This window comes from Alligator mississippiensis, chromosome 4 (genome assembly GCF_030867095.1).
Source record: "Alligator mississippiensis isolate rAllMis1 chromosome 4, rAllMis1, whole genome shotgun sequence".
Classification (NCBI taxonomy): Eukaryota; Metazoa; Chordata; order Crocodylia; family Alligatoridae; genus Alligator; species Alligator mississippiensis.
Window position 1 is genome coordinate 161,234,133 of NC_081827.1, and position 16,024 is coordinate 161,250,156.

The 16,024-nt window shown below is 51.3% G+C and overlaps 1 protein-coding gene across 3 annotated transcripts in view; it reads right to left on the reverse strand.

Annotated features, from left to right (window-relative positions):
• The window catches only part of FMNL1 (formin like 1), a 63,958-nt gene that overhangs the window by 28,318 nt on the left and 19,616 nt on the right, over positions 1-16,024 (reverse strand). For 2 of the 3 annotated variants that reach the window (XM_014596283.3, XM_006278588.4), the window contains exons 2-5: positions 13,614-13,697; positions 5,966-6,076; positions 5,726-5,799; positions 2,146-2,229 (exon numbers count right to left, since the gene is read on the reverse strand). In XM_014596283.3, the coding sequence (XP_014451769.2) occupies positions 2,146-2,229; positions 5,726-5,799; positions 5,966-6,076; positions 13,614-13,697 (353 nt within the window). The remainder of the gene's footprint in view (positions 1-2,145; positions 2,230-5,725; positions 5,800-5,965; positions 6,077-13,613; positions 13,698-16,024) is intronic. The other variant, XM_059726897.1, reaches the window with a different exon arrangement.

Genomic DNA, 16,024 nt, shown 5'->3' on the forward strand with positions numbered 1-16,024 from the left:
AGCTGAGTGCAGCATCCTCCATGCAGCCACAGTATGAGCCCTCAGAGACCCCAGAGTAGAGCAGGAGCAGACCACCTGGCCCAGCTCTGCTCCCACTCCTCCAGGAAAGCAGAGGCAGGTGCTTCCTCCCCCACAAATCCCCTAGGAGTCTGATGCTGCCTCTTGCCTTATTAGAGGCCCCCAAGCCTGCAGCCTTCTGCTCCTTGTCATTACCAAGGGCCGAGCTGGCACAAGTGGTTATGCTGCTTGGCAAACAAATTGCCCATGCCACTCATCAGCAGGCTCAATCTGATTATTCTTATCCTCCAGCAAATACATGCTAGGGTATAGATCTCCCCATCAGCCCCAGACTGATTGATAGCAGAACAGCAGCTAGCACTCAGGGCTGAGAAGGTGTAGAGAAGGAAGATTTGACAGAACAGCCCAGAAATTGCAGAGATTTCAGCACCCAGGACAGTGAAGGAGCAGGAGAGGCCAGACAGGGAGCAGTTTTTTGTGCATGGGATGACGCTTACTAATCGTGTGGACTGGGGATTTCAGAGACTATAAGCCCCAAAGGGATACTTCTGATGATCTGTTCTCAACTCCTGGCCTGCAGAGGCCAGAGACTGTCATCATGTGGCTCCTGCATCCTGCTTTGAATACCAGGTTGGCATCTCTCACCTATCCTGACTGGCAACCCCTTCTCTAAAAAGTCAACAACCCCTTAAAATATGCCTCAAGACTAAACTGATGCAACTGGGTGTGCATTTGTGCAGCAGGAGGCTGGGAGAGAACCCTCCATCTTGGAGCAGACAGGTGTGCAGAGCTGAGGGGAGCAAGGTTTCTTTGCTTTGAAGTGCAATAACATTCTCCAAGCCCTGTGATCCCTCCACAAGCCTTTCATGACATCCCCCCTACTCCAGGAGGGATGTAATCCACTACCTGAAAACCTCAAACTGCAGTATGTTTCTTAGAGCAAAGAAGCAATCTTGACTGAGTGTCTTCACCACCCCTTGGGAAAACTGTTCCAACAGTTAATTGCCTCTTCCCCCCACCTCTTGGTAACTACTGGTACCTTACTTGATACTCTAAATTTGTCTAGCTTCTACTCCTAGACACTGGGTCCCCCAGAGTATTTGTCTGCCAGACTGGAGCCCTCTGCTATCAGAAACTTTCTTTCTCCTCCTTTAAAAGATTCCTAATGAAGCCAGGAACCCCTAGGTACTCCCCAAATCCTCCAGGGACCCTAGACTCATTTGGCTCCTTTGCAAATCCCAGTCCTGTGTTGTTAGGGAGGTTCAAAGGCTCTTTCCACCATGCTGCCCAGCTCCACAGACTGTGCACCTGATGGATGCCACTCCTCCCACTCACAGCCTCAGGCAGCAACAGGGGAAGTCACAACAGAAGAAGGATTGTGAAGATTAAGCGCTGATCAATGAAATGGAGCAGCCAGTGACAAGGTGGACTAGCCAGCTTCAGGTAAGTAACCAGCTCTCTGTGGCCACCATTTGGGGCCCTCTGGTCTAGACCAATGTCCTGTCCAGGGCTTGGGCATTGCAAGGCAGGGGGGTGGCGTTGCACTGTACTAGAAGACCACACTCCTTCCACTGCACCTGGGCCATTGCTCTCAGGAAGCACAGATCCTTCACTTCGCTGCTGTGCTGGGGGACTGATTGCAGGGGGACCTATGGCTGTGGCCCTTGACTGCCCTCTTACAGCACAATGTTGGGTAATCCTCTCCCATCTCACTGTAAAGACAGGACAGGGGGTGCAGCTCACAGGTACCATCCTGCTGTGCTCCTGCCTCACGGCTCAGAAGCATCACACAGAACAGGCAGTTCAGTGGCAAGCTAAGAAGTCTGACACACTGGCTAATGAGGGGTCCAGAGGCTACAGCTACCAAAGCCAAGCCCCAGGGAAAGCCTAGACGATCTGCATCCCTGCCTGCCTCCTGAGTCAGGGCCTGTGGCTCTGATCCCACAAGACACCAAATCAATGACACATGACTTAGAGCTCAGCACATTCTTGAGCACCTTGTAAAATTAGGGCCAGTGCTGACAGAAGGTGCAACAGTTCAGGGGTATGACTGATGTAGGGCAATGCCACCCCCTGGCGCAGGCTGCGACAAGCAGGGATAGGGGCAAGCACCCAGCAGCAACTTACGTGACAGAGCACTGCGCAAAGGCGAGATACTCCAGTAGCACATCCAGCCCCTTGTTCTCCTCATTCAGGAACTCCTGGACCCACCTGGAAGAGAGGACAGGCATCAGCCAACAGAACCCATGAGGGGTCTATCAGCCCTTGCAATACTCCCTTGACTTCCTCTTTTCCCTCCTCTCCCTTTGCATCTAGACTGGCTTCAGCCTCCCTGCGAGCTGGATTGTACCAGCACTAGGTCTGTCAGGCCCACCAGGAGGGTGGGTGCCCACTTTGCTTAGACTGAAGACAGCTGCAGTGAGAAGCACAGGAGGTGCCCCCATGTCCTTCTCAGGATGAGACATGGCAGGGTGAGAGACCCTCTAGCAGTGCCACCCTTGCTCACTGGCCAAAGCCACCTGGAGTGAGGCCTGAAGCTCTCTGCTCCCTCCCTACAGCTAAGGGAAACATGGAGGACACATCAGTCCCAGCTACACACTCTAATTTGGCCACCCATCTTGCTCAGGGCAGACGGCAAGATTACAATGCGGCCTGATGAAGATGCAAGTGGTACCCACCTAACACAGCACTGACCTGGCCTGATTCTGACAGGTTTCACAGCCAGGCCCTTCTGCGTCCTTGGGAGTAGTTACAAATTCCACATCTCTTGTTGCCTCCTGCCCCTGTTACTCCAAGGATTCCCCACTTTGATTTTCCTGGGGAAGCCTCTTCCTGGTCCCAGGGGAGCTCTCCACTTGCCTTCCCACACACATCCACAGATTACAGATCCAGCAGGATTGTTACCACTCCCCTTTCACAGCCAGGGCACAGAGCTCCAGAGAGAATGTGGGACATGCCCAAGGTCTGGCAGGGAGTCTGTGGCAGAGATGGGAACTGAAGTCAGGTGTCCCAAGTCTCTGTCCAGTACCTTAACCCCAAGAGCAGCCTCCTATCTCATGATGGCATCAAGCAGGAGATACCACCCCATCCTCATCCAAGGCTTCTGCCCACATCATGGGAAGACGATGGGGGCTTCTATTCAAATGCTCCTTGGAACAGATGGTTATTTGCAAAAAACTACAGATTTCTGAATCCTTGACCTTAGCAGACTGCACATCTAGTGACCTGAAGCCTCAGAACAAGACTAACCACTACATGATAAGAGCCTCCCACTCCCTCCTCAGTGCTGGCATGCAGCTAGCTTTGGGGCCCTTCCACATGTGCTCATCTCCCAAATGCCACTGGACAGTCGTAGTGCCAGGCAGGGGGCTTGGCCACCTTCCACCCTTACCCATGCCCAGATGAAACTATGGGTGCTCTGCTGCTTGTAGACCAGTGCTTGGGTCCAGCACACTGTGAGAGTGCCAGTCGCCCTGGGTGCACTGCAAGGCAGTAGGCTGGCCTCACAGAATAGTGAGATTCAACAGATGACAGACTCCAAGTCACCCAGGGACTTTGGGCAAAGTGATGAGCAAGTGCTAAGCCAGGTTTGTCCAACATACGGCCCACGGGCCGCCAGGCAGCCCACCAAGGCACTTTCTGAGGCCCGCTGTGCTGCAATGGGAAACAAAAGTAAACACTGTTTACTTTCGTTCCCACCCCTTGTCCCTCCCCCAGCCCCTCAGCAGCTTCCTAATGGCTGCTGAAGGGCTAGGGAAGGGACAAGGTTCCCACACGCACAGCGTCAGCTTGACATCACCGACACGGTGCATATGGGAAGAGGAGTAGCCATGTGCCTCTCAGGACAGGATAAGCCCAGCCGGAGCAGCAAGGGGCTCAGCTGCACTTTCCCCCTACCTGCGCCAGTCTGTCCCGAGCGGCACACAGCTCTGTCACTGTTTCTGCTGGCTGGTGCCAACCTGGCCGGCCTCCTCCTGTCCCCAGCAGCACGTGGGAAGCCAGCATGGGGGGCCTCGGCAGGCGGGGTCCTGGCACGACCTCTGCGGGGCGAGGTGGCAGGAGCCGGTGTCTGCCAGACCCCGTGCTCTGGGCTCGCAGCACTGAGGCCACCAGGGCAGCGTGTGCAAGCAGCTGGGCACCATGGTGAGTGGGGCCGTGCAGGCAGGAGGGTGAGGGGCTGTGGTGCAGCGGCCACCTTGCTCCAGCCCCCCTCAGGCAGCGCTGGCTCATGGGGCTGTGCTGCTCAGGGGATGGAGATGTGGAGCTATTTATTTCTCCCCTTCAGTCTCTGGGGCAGTAGCTGGCTGAACACAGAATGGGTCCCTCCTGCCCCTGCCCACCAGCAGCTACCATGAACCTTGCAGTAACAGGCAGGTGCAGTAGGGCTATCCAGGCAGGGTCTCTTTGGCCCAGGACAGAGGGTGTTTGAATATGGCTCGCCTGCCCACTGGGTAATAAAAAGTTCATGATCCAGCCCCACATGCAAAAAGGTTGGACACCCCTGTGCTAAACAGTCACATGCTCCCAGACAGGGTCCTTGATGCCCCATTCTTAGCAACTCTCCATGAGGCTTCTGTGCAAAGGATCCAGTTATTTATGGAGAAAGGTCTGAATGTCAAACCTACAGGGCACCTCTCTTCCCCTCACATGCTCAGTGGCCTTGGACCAAGAGAAAAGCTGCCATTTTAGAGAAGCCAGACTCCTTTTGGATGGATGAGGACCAGAAAACCAATTTCTCCAGAAGCAGAGGAGATAAATGTTTCTATTGCAAGGAGGGAATTAATCCTTGTGAATCGTTGACATTAAACATGTACATCTCTACCAAACAGCTGACATTCTCTCTTGTTGTCTCTCATCTACGAAACTGTCTCTTCCCCTCCCCTCTGCTGGATAACATTCTCACAAGTGGGCTAAGATCACCACATCAGGGACCCATAGGCTCAGAATGGAAAGATCTGTGTGATCCTTTGCCTAGATTGGTACTCTGAAATGCTCAGACTCTGCCTTGGGCTCTCATAGACTGCTCCCTTGGTGCTCTGAAGAGGCATTTCAGCTCCACCTGAGCACAGGGTCTAGCTGGTTGTTTCCATATGTTGGCAGTGGGCATTTGGACTTCCTGGGAGTTTGGACCTCCCCCAATCCAGAGTAATGTCTATTTGGAAATCTTCCTGGATCTGGATTAGCCAGGCAGACAGCCTGGGGTCCTCAAGGAAGTCACTGTGAGATGTCAGCAATTATGATGGTAGCAATGTTGCAAACTCAGAGGGGGGAAAGCTTCCCCTTGCTGCTCTGTCCCTTTCCCAAAGAGGCTCAGATACAGCATCTGAAACCTAAGAAGAGAAGCTACAGAGGAGTGTGGCAGGCACATGCTATCAATAGGCCTTCACCCAGGGACTTCTGCTTCACAGACCAGCAGCTCTACTCCTTGGGCAAAAGGAGGTGTCCTTGGAGCTTTGGCTATAACTTATACTTACAATCATTTTTCTGGGAGCTATTGGCAGGCAACATCTAATGCACCTGGGTAATGTGCATGCAGTTGGCATATTTGTCACTTCAACCTGGGCCTTCAGTCCCCAAAACCCATGCCCCATCACTTGAGCTGTGAGTCAAGTGGAGGCTGCACAGTTGCTAGGACTGGCCAGTAGAGGGGGAATAATACTGCACGCTATGCCCAGGCATTACCAGGGAGTTCTTTGTGGATCCTTACCCAATGTAGTTGGTCCGCAAGGAGATTTCCAGCTCCCGAAGCACCTGTGTGGACTCCTGCACGCGCCTCTTAAACTGGGTTTTGAAAGGGAGACAGACAATTTACAGGGTTAATAGCCATGGCTCCCAAATCATTCATTTTTGCTCATATACACTAACTCAAGATGTTTTTTACATAAAGGGTGATCGAAGAGTTTACAGCAGAGAAAGGGAAAGAGAGAAGAGGGGAGAGGATTATCACCAAGGCAGTTGACCAGTCGGGGGTCACCTTTCTGCTGACTCCGCCTGTCTCCAGGTAGCTCTTCAGTTTCTGGATGTATGCGGAGGGTGGGTTCTTAACTTGGACCCGTTCCTGTGAGGAGGAGTGAGAAAATAGAAATACTCAGGTCCAGCCTCAGCCTGGGGAGGAGGAAACGATGCCTCTAGTGCTGTTGAGAGTATACATGCATGCACGTCTGTGGATAAACATGTATAAGTGTATGAGAAACGCATGTGTTCCTACAAGTGTGATGGACCTGTGGAGCCTGGCACATGTGGCAGGTCAGCGAGAAACCACTGCAGAGGATCAGGGAAGAAGATTCAACTCCACATGACTTGACCACCAGTGGGGTTAACTACATGTGGAGCTTGGCTCTCCACCAGAACTCTTCCCAAATCCAACAGGTTTGCTACCCTGCTAAGGGACGTAGGTCTCAAATGGGAACATAGAAACCAGTTCAGATACAACAGGAAATCTCCTGACCCTGCAAAACTCTGAATCATAGAGCTGCAGGGTTGGGAGGGACTGCAAGAGTCAGCCAGTCCAGGCCCTGCACAGTACCCACGGTAGGTCCTAAACCATCCCAGCCAGATACCCATACAGCCTCTTCTTGAATCGCAACTTTTTTCTTTCTCACTGCAAGAGAACATGTCATCACCACACAAAAGTGTACGTCATGACATATTGCCATGGTGTCACACATGGTTCTGGGGGAATCTCACCCACAAGTAGTGATACAGATGCATCTCCTCCCCCAGGTTGGAAAACCACAGCAATGAAAGTAAAATATGTACAGAAACTGCCGAAGAAGCCCCTGAAGTGCCCCTCCACAACAACAGACCACAGTCCTCACCACCACCAGCAAACAGGCTATGGGCCTTGACAGAGAGCACTTACATTGGTATACGCATCTCGTACACCAGTGTAAAAAAAGCCGATACACAGCCTACAACCTTACACTGGGGTATCTCTGCCCAATTCAGTGTAGAGCTGCCCCTGAAAGAATCAGGGATAATAGGATACTGGTGTATGCTGGTTTGAATTACAACCCCATAGATGTTGTTTGTCCGCAGCTTATCCCGGCATCACTGTTTGCTAAAGGCAACCTACCAGTGAGGTGCCGCAGTAGCCACCTATTCCAGCAGCATGTCTTTCTACTTAGATCCCAGTGTTATTTACACCAATGTAAACCTGTTCTCTGTCCACACCTTACGACACAGTCTCTAACAGACAGACTGTACCTTGATGCTACTAAGCAGCTGTCAGCTCCTGACATCCATTTGAGACTTAAAGGGCAACTAGAGATAAATAAATATTATCCTTACAATCCAGAGAGTAATTAAATGATTTGAACAAAACTAAGGCAGAGGTTGGAGCAGAACCCTGATTTCCTGATGCCCAGTCCTGTGCTGTAACTGAAGACTTCACTTCCTTCCTCCCCCCATGACAGACACTAGACCTGCCTCCTTCCCTCCCTCACATGACAGAGTATTGAGCAAGAAGCATCGCTGCCCAGTATCAGCTGGTAAGCAGCATATCTATCAGTCACCCCTCATGCCACAGTAAATATTGTGCACAGGCACCATGTATGACATGTCCCAGGCTGGCCAGAGTGGACACCATGCTCAGTGTGCATCCCAGGCCTGTGTGTAAGGCCAGTGTGGTGCATGCTGCATACAGCATGTGGGCCAACTCTGGACCCAGAAGCAGCACTCCCAGATGATGAAGATGGGACTCCATATGACAGATCCAGCCGATGGGTCATATCTTTGGGCGCAGATGGAAGGGACCATTTTCGTTCAATCTGGCCACAAAAAGCAGCTTATAGCTGTGACCAAGTGCATGGCTGCAGGCAGCTTAAAAAATGTCCGTTTGGGTGAAAATCTGAACTTTCATTGCATGAGGGGTCAGATTAAGACTTTCAAAACAGACCCTCTTCTGTAACTTCTGTCTGCACTACCTGCCAGCCTTGAGCTGTTTTCAGAATGAGAGGGGGTGAAAGGGAGCAGAGGGAGTTTGACCTGGTGGGTTTTCAGCCTCCGCGAGAGGGTGGGGCAGGTGTATTGGAGCCCCCTGAGGTGGGGGGACTCCAATACACCCATTCCACTTTCCAGAGCTAGCTGGGCTTTCCCCCTCCCATTCTGAAACAGGGACAGGCTGGAAGAGAGGGGCTGTTGCTAGGGAAAACCAGCTGCAGGCTCCCAGCCAGCAGCTAGATTCCCCTCCCCACTGGAACCAGCAGTGACTTTGTTTGTTCCAGGGGATCACTGTAAGTCAGACCACTTCCTGCAAAGCATTCTCAGTTATTGCAGGGAGCTGCACTTCTGCCTGTACCCTTTGACTTCTCTGATCTAATCTATTCACTTTTACTTCTCTTTGTAAATTCACTTTTACTTCTTTCCTCATCAGTTCTCCTTCCACATAAAAAATAGTTTATTCCTGCTAGTCCATTCCTAGCACCTGATAAAGTAGGTTGCTGCCTGTGAAAGTGCATGCCTCTCTGAAACAGTTAGCCTCCAAGATGCTACCCTACCACACGGTTTGCTGTACATGGAATAGAAAGACAGGGCCTACTGCATGGAGCTTCCTAGGGACAGACTGATACAGAGAGACAAGGAAAACACAAAGAAACAGTAGTCACCAGGATAGGCACGGACATCACCACACCTGTGGCTTATTTGAACATCTATAATAGGCTGAAGGCTAGCCCATCAGAGGTGGAAGCTGATCTCTCCATAATGAATAAATCTGAAGAGGAGGATGTTGCAGTACCTGAGGCATGAGGGTGAGAACTAGGGTGAGAGTTTTAGTTGGTGGAAGGAGAGGAAATGCCAAATCTTAGAAATCTGTGCAGGCAGACTGCAAAATTAGATATAGCCAGGATGTCAGCACTGAAAGACAAAGAGGAAGTCAAAGAGGATGCTCAGACTATGGCTCTGAGAGATGGGATAGTGAGGGTGTTTGCAGTCACTGAGGAAGGAGGTAGGGAGGAGGGAAGATTAAGAGCTCAGCTGTAGTCACATTGAGCTTCAGCTGATGGCTATTCACCCACAAGGATATCTGAGAGAAAGGCAGAGAGTTTGGTTTAGACAGAAGACAGGTCTGGAATAAAGAGGATGATCTGTGAGTCATTAGCACAGAGCAGGTAGTTGAATTTGTGCTTGAGGATGAGATTGCCCGGAAGTCAGGCAGAGGGAGAGGAAAGGGGGACCAAGAAGAGAGGCCTTTGGGACCCCCCAAAAATCTGGAGGGAGATGAGGAAGAAACTCCAAATGGCATGTTGAAAGAGGCATTAGAGAGGCAGGAGGGCAACCAGAATAGGGAAGAGCCATGAAAGCTATGGAAAGACAAGATTTCAAGAGGAGGAGCCTGGCAGATGGTGCTGAAGGCAGCTGAAGGCACAGGGATTATGGGGGTGGGGGTTCTGGTTCTGAGCTCTGGCTAAAAGACAAAGTCTATCCCAAGGGTGTTTTCAGTGGAGAGCAAGGGGTGGAAGCCAAAGGGAAGGGCATTTAATTGAAGGAGAGACACTCAAGATCACAGTGCCCTCCAGGGCCCTGCGGGTTGGCTACCAGGCAGGCCAGCGTCTGATTCTGAGGGAAACCAGCAAGGAGGGACAGGGCATATGCCATCCCACTGACCTTGGGCAAGTTGCTTACAGAGAGAGGCCTGTATCACCAATGTCTCAAAAAGTCTTAACTAGGGATAATGCATGGGATGTTTAAGGGAAACTGGAAGCCTGACGTCTCTCACAGTGTTCTTCTGGTTGACTAATATTTTCATGATCTTGCTGGTGAAATCAGCTCATGACCCAAAGCTAGCCTAGGAGGACCCATTAATACAGAGGAGCAGTAGGCTGCCCTAGAACAAGAACTGGATGGCCTAGAAAACTGGAGCAATGGGATAAAATTTAAGAGACAAAATTACAAGGCTGTGCACTTGCAGCTCCTATGCACGTGCACAAAGCCTGCTGCATGTCAAAGCAAACTCGATAAATCGATTAATGGAAATTGATGCACTCCAGCAGCCTTCTGCGTCACATGTATCAGTGTCGCCATGCATCTCTGTACTGAAAAAGTGGCAGTGGAGCACTTTGAAATAAAACGTGTTCAATGAGCTTTAGTTGAAAGTGTCCTGCCACCATTTTTTCAGTGGGGGACGCATGGTGATGCTGATACACATGATGTGTGGGTGCTTTTAATTAGAGTGGCTTGCTAATTAAGAGCACCCGGCACTGTGTCCCAGCACATGTCAAAATGCCCTTGGAGACTAACAGTGAAAACTTCTGCTATAAGCTAGGAGCTTGTCAGCTGGAAATGACAGAGCAGGAGATGGGCCTGCGTATACTAATGATTACAAGATATTTATGAGCTTCCAACACAATGCCATCATGAAAAAGGTAAATATGATCTTAGTATATATCCACTGAAGTGTTTCCAGTAGAGCTGGGAAGTATTACTGCCACTGTACAGGGCACTAGTGAGACCTTACTTGTAATGCTGTATATAATTCTGCTCATCCACCTTCAAGAAAGATGAACTCAAACAGAAGGAGGTACAGGGAAGGGTATGTGGGTGGTCAGAGGAATGGAGAGCTCATCCCAGGAGAGGAGGTTGGAAGTGCTCAGTTCATTCAGCTTAGCAAAACAACATCTACATGGAGACACAATTGCTCTCTATCTGTACATTGGGAGGGATAGAGTGTGGGGAAGACAAATAAAGAGAGGGAGAAGAGCTATTTAAGCTAAAGGATGATGCTGGCACAAGAACAAATGGGTATAAGCTGGCCATGAATACATTTAGGCAGGAAATTAGAAAGTTCCTAACCATTAGAGCAATCAGGTTCTGGAACAGCCTTTCAGTCAGAGCAGTGGGAGCAAAGACACCAAACTGCTTTTCAGATAGAGCTGGATATACTTATGAAAGGGATCATAGGACACAAAGCCTGGAATAGCAGCAGATTGGGACTCAGTGGCCCAAAAGGTCCCTTCCAGGCCAGTGTTCAGAAAGTGCTAGGCTGCCAATTTGTCAGGTACTACAGCAGCCTTCTGTGGCCCTAGAAGTCAGCACCAGGGCTGGCCCAGCCCAGCTGCCAAGCACCTAAGCAGCGTTTTAAATACTGGACACATGACAGCCCCCTGGAGATTCAGTGAACAGAAAGGGAGGAGCCTGGTCCCTGCCTGACCCAGAAACAGAGTCCTTATTCCTTGGCTGTAGAACAAGCCCAGAGCAAGTCTGCTCTGTGTGGTAACCCTGGATGACACAAGAGGGCTCTGCCCCATCCTAATCTCCTCACCTGAGTGTAAATGCACCAGCCAACCTGGGAAACACCAGCAAGGCAACAGGCACCATAAGCAGGCCATAGCTACTCTGTACTTAGCCTCTACAAGGTCCATGAGAGGGGAAGGTGGTACTCGCCCACTTTGGGCACCTTCTGAGAAACACTGTGGGAGAAAGGTGCTGGGTGAACTCACTGCTCATTGGCAAAAGGGCCACCGCTCCCACTTACCCAAAGTAAGGATGGCAAGGCACTGAGCCTGACCTGCAGGGTCCCCCTGAGGTAATAAGCAAGTGCTGAGGCCTAGTTATTAAGATACGCAGAATCCTTCCCTTTCCCCATGGAAGGGTTTTCTGAAGCATTTGATCTTTTACCAGTTTCTAATAATATTTGACACTTACATGGAGCTTGCAGCTGCAAAGCATTTGCCAGGCATTTGGGGTCCAATCTGGTCCAAGTGCAAGCACCCCTGCCCCTCTGCAGGCAGGATGCAATTACTGCACACCCCTTTGCTTCCTGGTTCATGAATCCAGTAGGGCTGTGTGAAGCTTCAGGTGCTGATTCGATTCAGAGGAGATTCAGCCTGATTCAGTAGCTGAATCACCAAATCTGAATTGAATTAGGGGTCCAGTTAAAAGGTTCAAATCGATTTGAAGCTCTCCAAATTGATTCAGAAAAGATTCAGAGAGCTTCAGCGATTCAGGCAGTCCCCACTGGCTGCAGCAGGGAGCTGAACTCGGACTTCGAGCTGGTAAGTAGGAGGCGGGGGAGACGAGGCTGGAGGAGGGGGGAGAGGACCATGGGGAGACCCCTGTCAGGCCCCATCCTGTGCCTGCTCCCCCAGCCCCCTCCAAGCGCCCCCTGTCCCAGCCTCCCCATGGCTGCCCCACCTGGCCCAGCCCCTGGTTATTTTAAAAAAAGCCCCCACTCACCAGGTGCTTCCAGGCAGGGGGGTGATCCCTGCTGCCCCCCACTGCCCCATGCTGCATGGGGGGCTCAGTCATGAGCCCCCTGACCTCCACCCGCTCTCCCAACCCCCCCATGGCTGCCCTGCCTGCCCCAGCTCCCGGCCCTTTAAAAAAAAAAAAACCAACCAAAAAACCCTGCACTCACTGGTTGCTGCAGCAGCCTCAGGGCTTCTGGGGGCTCATGGAAGAGCCCCCCCCCCCCCCCCCCCCCCCCCCAAGTGGGAGGCAGCGGGAATTGCCTCTCCCGCCCCCCCAACCAGGCAGCAACTGGTGAGTGGGGGCTTTTTTTTTCCCCCCCAAAGAGCCAGAAGCTGGGGCGGGCAGGGCAACCATTGAGAGCAGGTGGGAGATGAAGCCTGTATGATTCGGAGATTTGGGCAAGTCAGCAGCAGCTGAATCTCCGAATGAGATTCGGCCAAATCGAATCGGGACAGTGATTCGAATCACTGAATCAAATCACTGTCCCCCAACTCAGCCGAATCCGAAGAAAATACTAGCCACTTTGCACAGGCCTAGAATCCAGCCCTGTTCCCAAAGCTCTGTCAGCAACCAGCACCCAGAGAGAATCAGCCTTGATTTGCAGGCACCCAAGAAAAGCCTGGGTCAGTCCCCCAGAAAAGGTCTCAGGCAAAAAAACACCGTCCTTGTTATGAAGTGAATCTTTTGGCTGGTGAGGAACTGACTGTCTCACTGCTGAGATGACAGACGGGGAGAGAAATGACTCATCAAGAAAGCACTGGGATTAGCCTGCACGTCTGAGCAGATTCGTTACTGATAGCTTCTGTGGGGCACCTCTGACAACTCCAAAGGGCTGGGTAGGTAAGCAAGGCCTAGGGCCATCAGAAGAGGGAAAAGAAGCCACTACTTTAGCTCCCTCTTCCAACACCTAGAAACACCCAAAGGCTAGAGCTTGAGTGCGACTCCCCGCTGGCCTGCCACCGTCTATAAGGAGTTACGCTAACAAGCAGCAGACTGAAAGCCAGTAACTGGGCACCTGAGCAATGCAGGAAGTAGCTGGGGGGAAGTGAATGGGTGTGCATTTCCTGCAGCAGGTGTTGTTGTGCTAGCAGTACCATACCTAGACTCCTGGCAGCCCAGGGCAAACTTTTAGTATTGCCCCTCTCCTTTGCCAAAGATAATGATAATAATAATCAGACAAAGGGGGAAAAAATTACCATTTTCAAGCCTCCTTTCTGTCCAGGACACCCGGGCGGCTTCCCGGTTTGCCCATGCCTGTGTCCGTGTGCTAGCATAGGTAATGACTGGCATTAAACTTTTACAGCAGAGGCCCAAGTGGGGGGGGGGGGGGGGGGGGGGGGGGGGGGACAGACCTGAAGGGCCCAAGTCCTAATGAGACAATCCTGTGGGGGACAACACAGACTCACCTGGTCACAGACCAGATCCCACTTCTTCTCATTGTCATACTGGCTGAGAAGTTTCATCTTGTCAGGAGGCAAGTTCATGGAATTCTGCAGCGGAAAAAGAGAGAGGGTCAGAGAAAGTCACAGCCCTGCAGAGCCACAAGAAGCATGTGCAGAAACAGACACCTGTGTAGAGGAAGGCTAGGCCCCAATCTGTCTGCCCATTTAAGGACCAATGGGAACCAGGACAATGTCACATGCAACGCTTGCTCCCTTGTACCTGGGAGATGTCCTCTAGGGAAATCCTCATCATCCCCCAGAGCCCTGTGCCCACAGGGAAAGCTCAGATGCCCACCCATAAGCAGCATCAGCCCCTTGCTCCCCTGTGGCAATCTTCCACCCAGAAAAGGAATCACTTATCTCCAGTGGTAGATGAGGAAGTCCCTGGGGTGGTGCCACAGTCTCCCCCATCCTTCCCCTACCCCCCACTCCCCAATCACTGATCAGAGCTGCCAGATCTTGAATGACAATTTGTGCAATATTCCTCATTGACCCTAAACATCCATTCATCTGGCTGCAGATGAGAGATTTCACTTGATGGTGACCCAAAGCCATTCCCTCTAGGATTCCTCACCAGAGCAACCAAATGGAGACGCACCACCTACTCAGGTTTTCTACCAAGCTTGGTCCAGGTTGGGACAGGAAAAGGCTCTGAGAACTAGGTCAGGAGCTAGTGGTACCTATGCAGTTTAGGCAAGGACAGGAAAGCCCAATCAAGCCTCAGTGTCATTTCAGCCCCCTTTTCCCCTTGCCCCAACAAACCTTGGCCTGAGCATAACTTGACTTCCTTCTACAGCACTTTATCCAGGGATTTCAAGGGACCTTACATTCAATAATTAATGCCCTGTAGCTTGCCCCTGCCTGAGATCAGACAGCATAGTGATCTCCAGTCTTATGAGTGAAGAAATGGAGGCAACAATTATGGAAGCGATTTGCACAAGACTCCACAGTAAACAGATGAGGGGGATACCCTTTCCCTCCTAAAAATTAATAAGGGTCATGTTGCAGACCTCTCTCTTCAGAAGATCCTAGTGAGCGATTGCCCATTTATTGCAGTCATGTGACATGCTTCATGGGGTGAAATCACTGTATCTTTAGAGACATTATGTCAGAGGCAGGGTGTTGCAAACTGCTGAGTGTCTGTTGCTGATGTTGCTCAACCCCAACCCTTTCCAGCTTCCCCATTCTACAGCCATACTGGGGAGGCCCAGCGTAGAGGACTGTGCAGCTCAGTATGTGCCAAAATCAGGCCCTTTGGGTGATAGCCCTTTGAGCACAGGAAGAATGCATAAAATAATTTCCTCTTTCCAAACAGGGAGAGTGAGTACAAAGGCATGGAGGGAAATCACTTCTCTTTATGGGGGACTATTCTGGTGCAGACAAATTATATTACTCTCCTCTCCTGAAGGTCCCTTGTCAACAACCTCTGGAATTTGACCAAAGTCCTATCACATGCTAGTGGCCTCAGCAAACCCTGAGGTGTCAGCCAGGAGTCTACGATGGAGATTCAGCGCACAGGCCTGCCGGCCTTTGGGAGAGTGCTCAGAACAGCCTGAAAGATGCAGGCCTTCCAGCTAGCCACAGGGACTGCAGCTATGAAAGAGGTACTTGACAGAGATCAACAATGCAGGTTCTGTCAGGTAGTGCTCAGGTGATGGAGCCCAACAGTTCTCCAGAATGCAGGGGACCTGCTACTTATTTCTGTGAGCTTCAAGAAAACAATTCTTCCCATAAATGGCAAGAAGCCAGCTGCCTAGGTCTGAGGCACAGGGGAGCAGTTCCCCAAGACTTAATGCTCCATCAGTTGCTATGGCACATGGGGACTTGAAAGACAATACCAGGTACACTTGCACAGCATAACGAGCTGCCTCCTGCATGTGTGAACCACTGCTCTCCACTGGACAGGCTTAGAACTCATCTAGGAAGGCTCACGGACCACACCCTGCTAGCAGAGATGTTGCCTTTCATGCAAAGACTTAGTGCTTTTGCTTCGCAACGGCCAGAACCTGCATACCGCTGAGCTAGCATCCAACAAGCACTGGCAATGAAAAAGGAAATGCAGGTCACCGGGGGGCTGGGTTAAAACCAAAACAGATCAGGGACAAACTCAAAAAGATACAGGTCACTCAGGAAGGAGACCTGCCAAGCCAGACGCACATGCAGGCGGGTGGAAGGCTCAGCACCAGCTACTGCCCTGAAATGTTCATTGCAATGCATTAGCACTAACTGAACCTGTAGAAGCCAGAGCTGGCAACTGTGGTGGAGACAAGATTCTGCTGAGGGCTATCATGCCACAAGAGGGCAGGGGAAGGAAGTTTTGCAGGGTCCTGCAGGGTAACAGCACAGGAGTAGCTGGCTTTAACCAGGTTCCACAG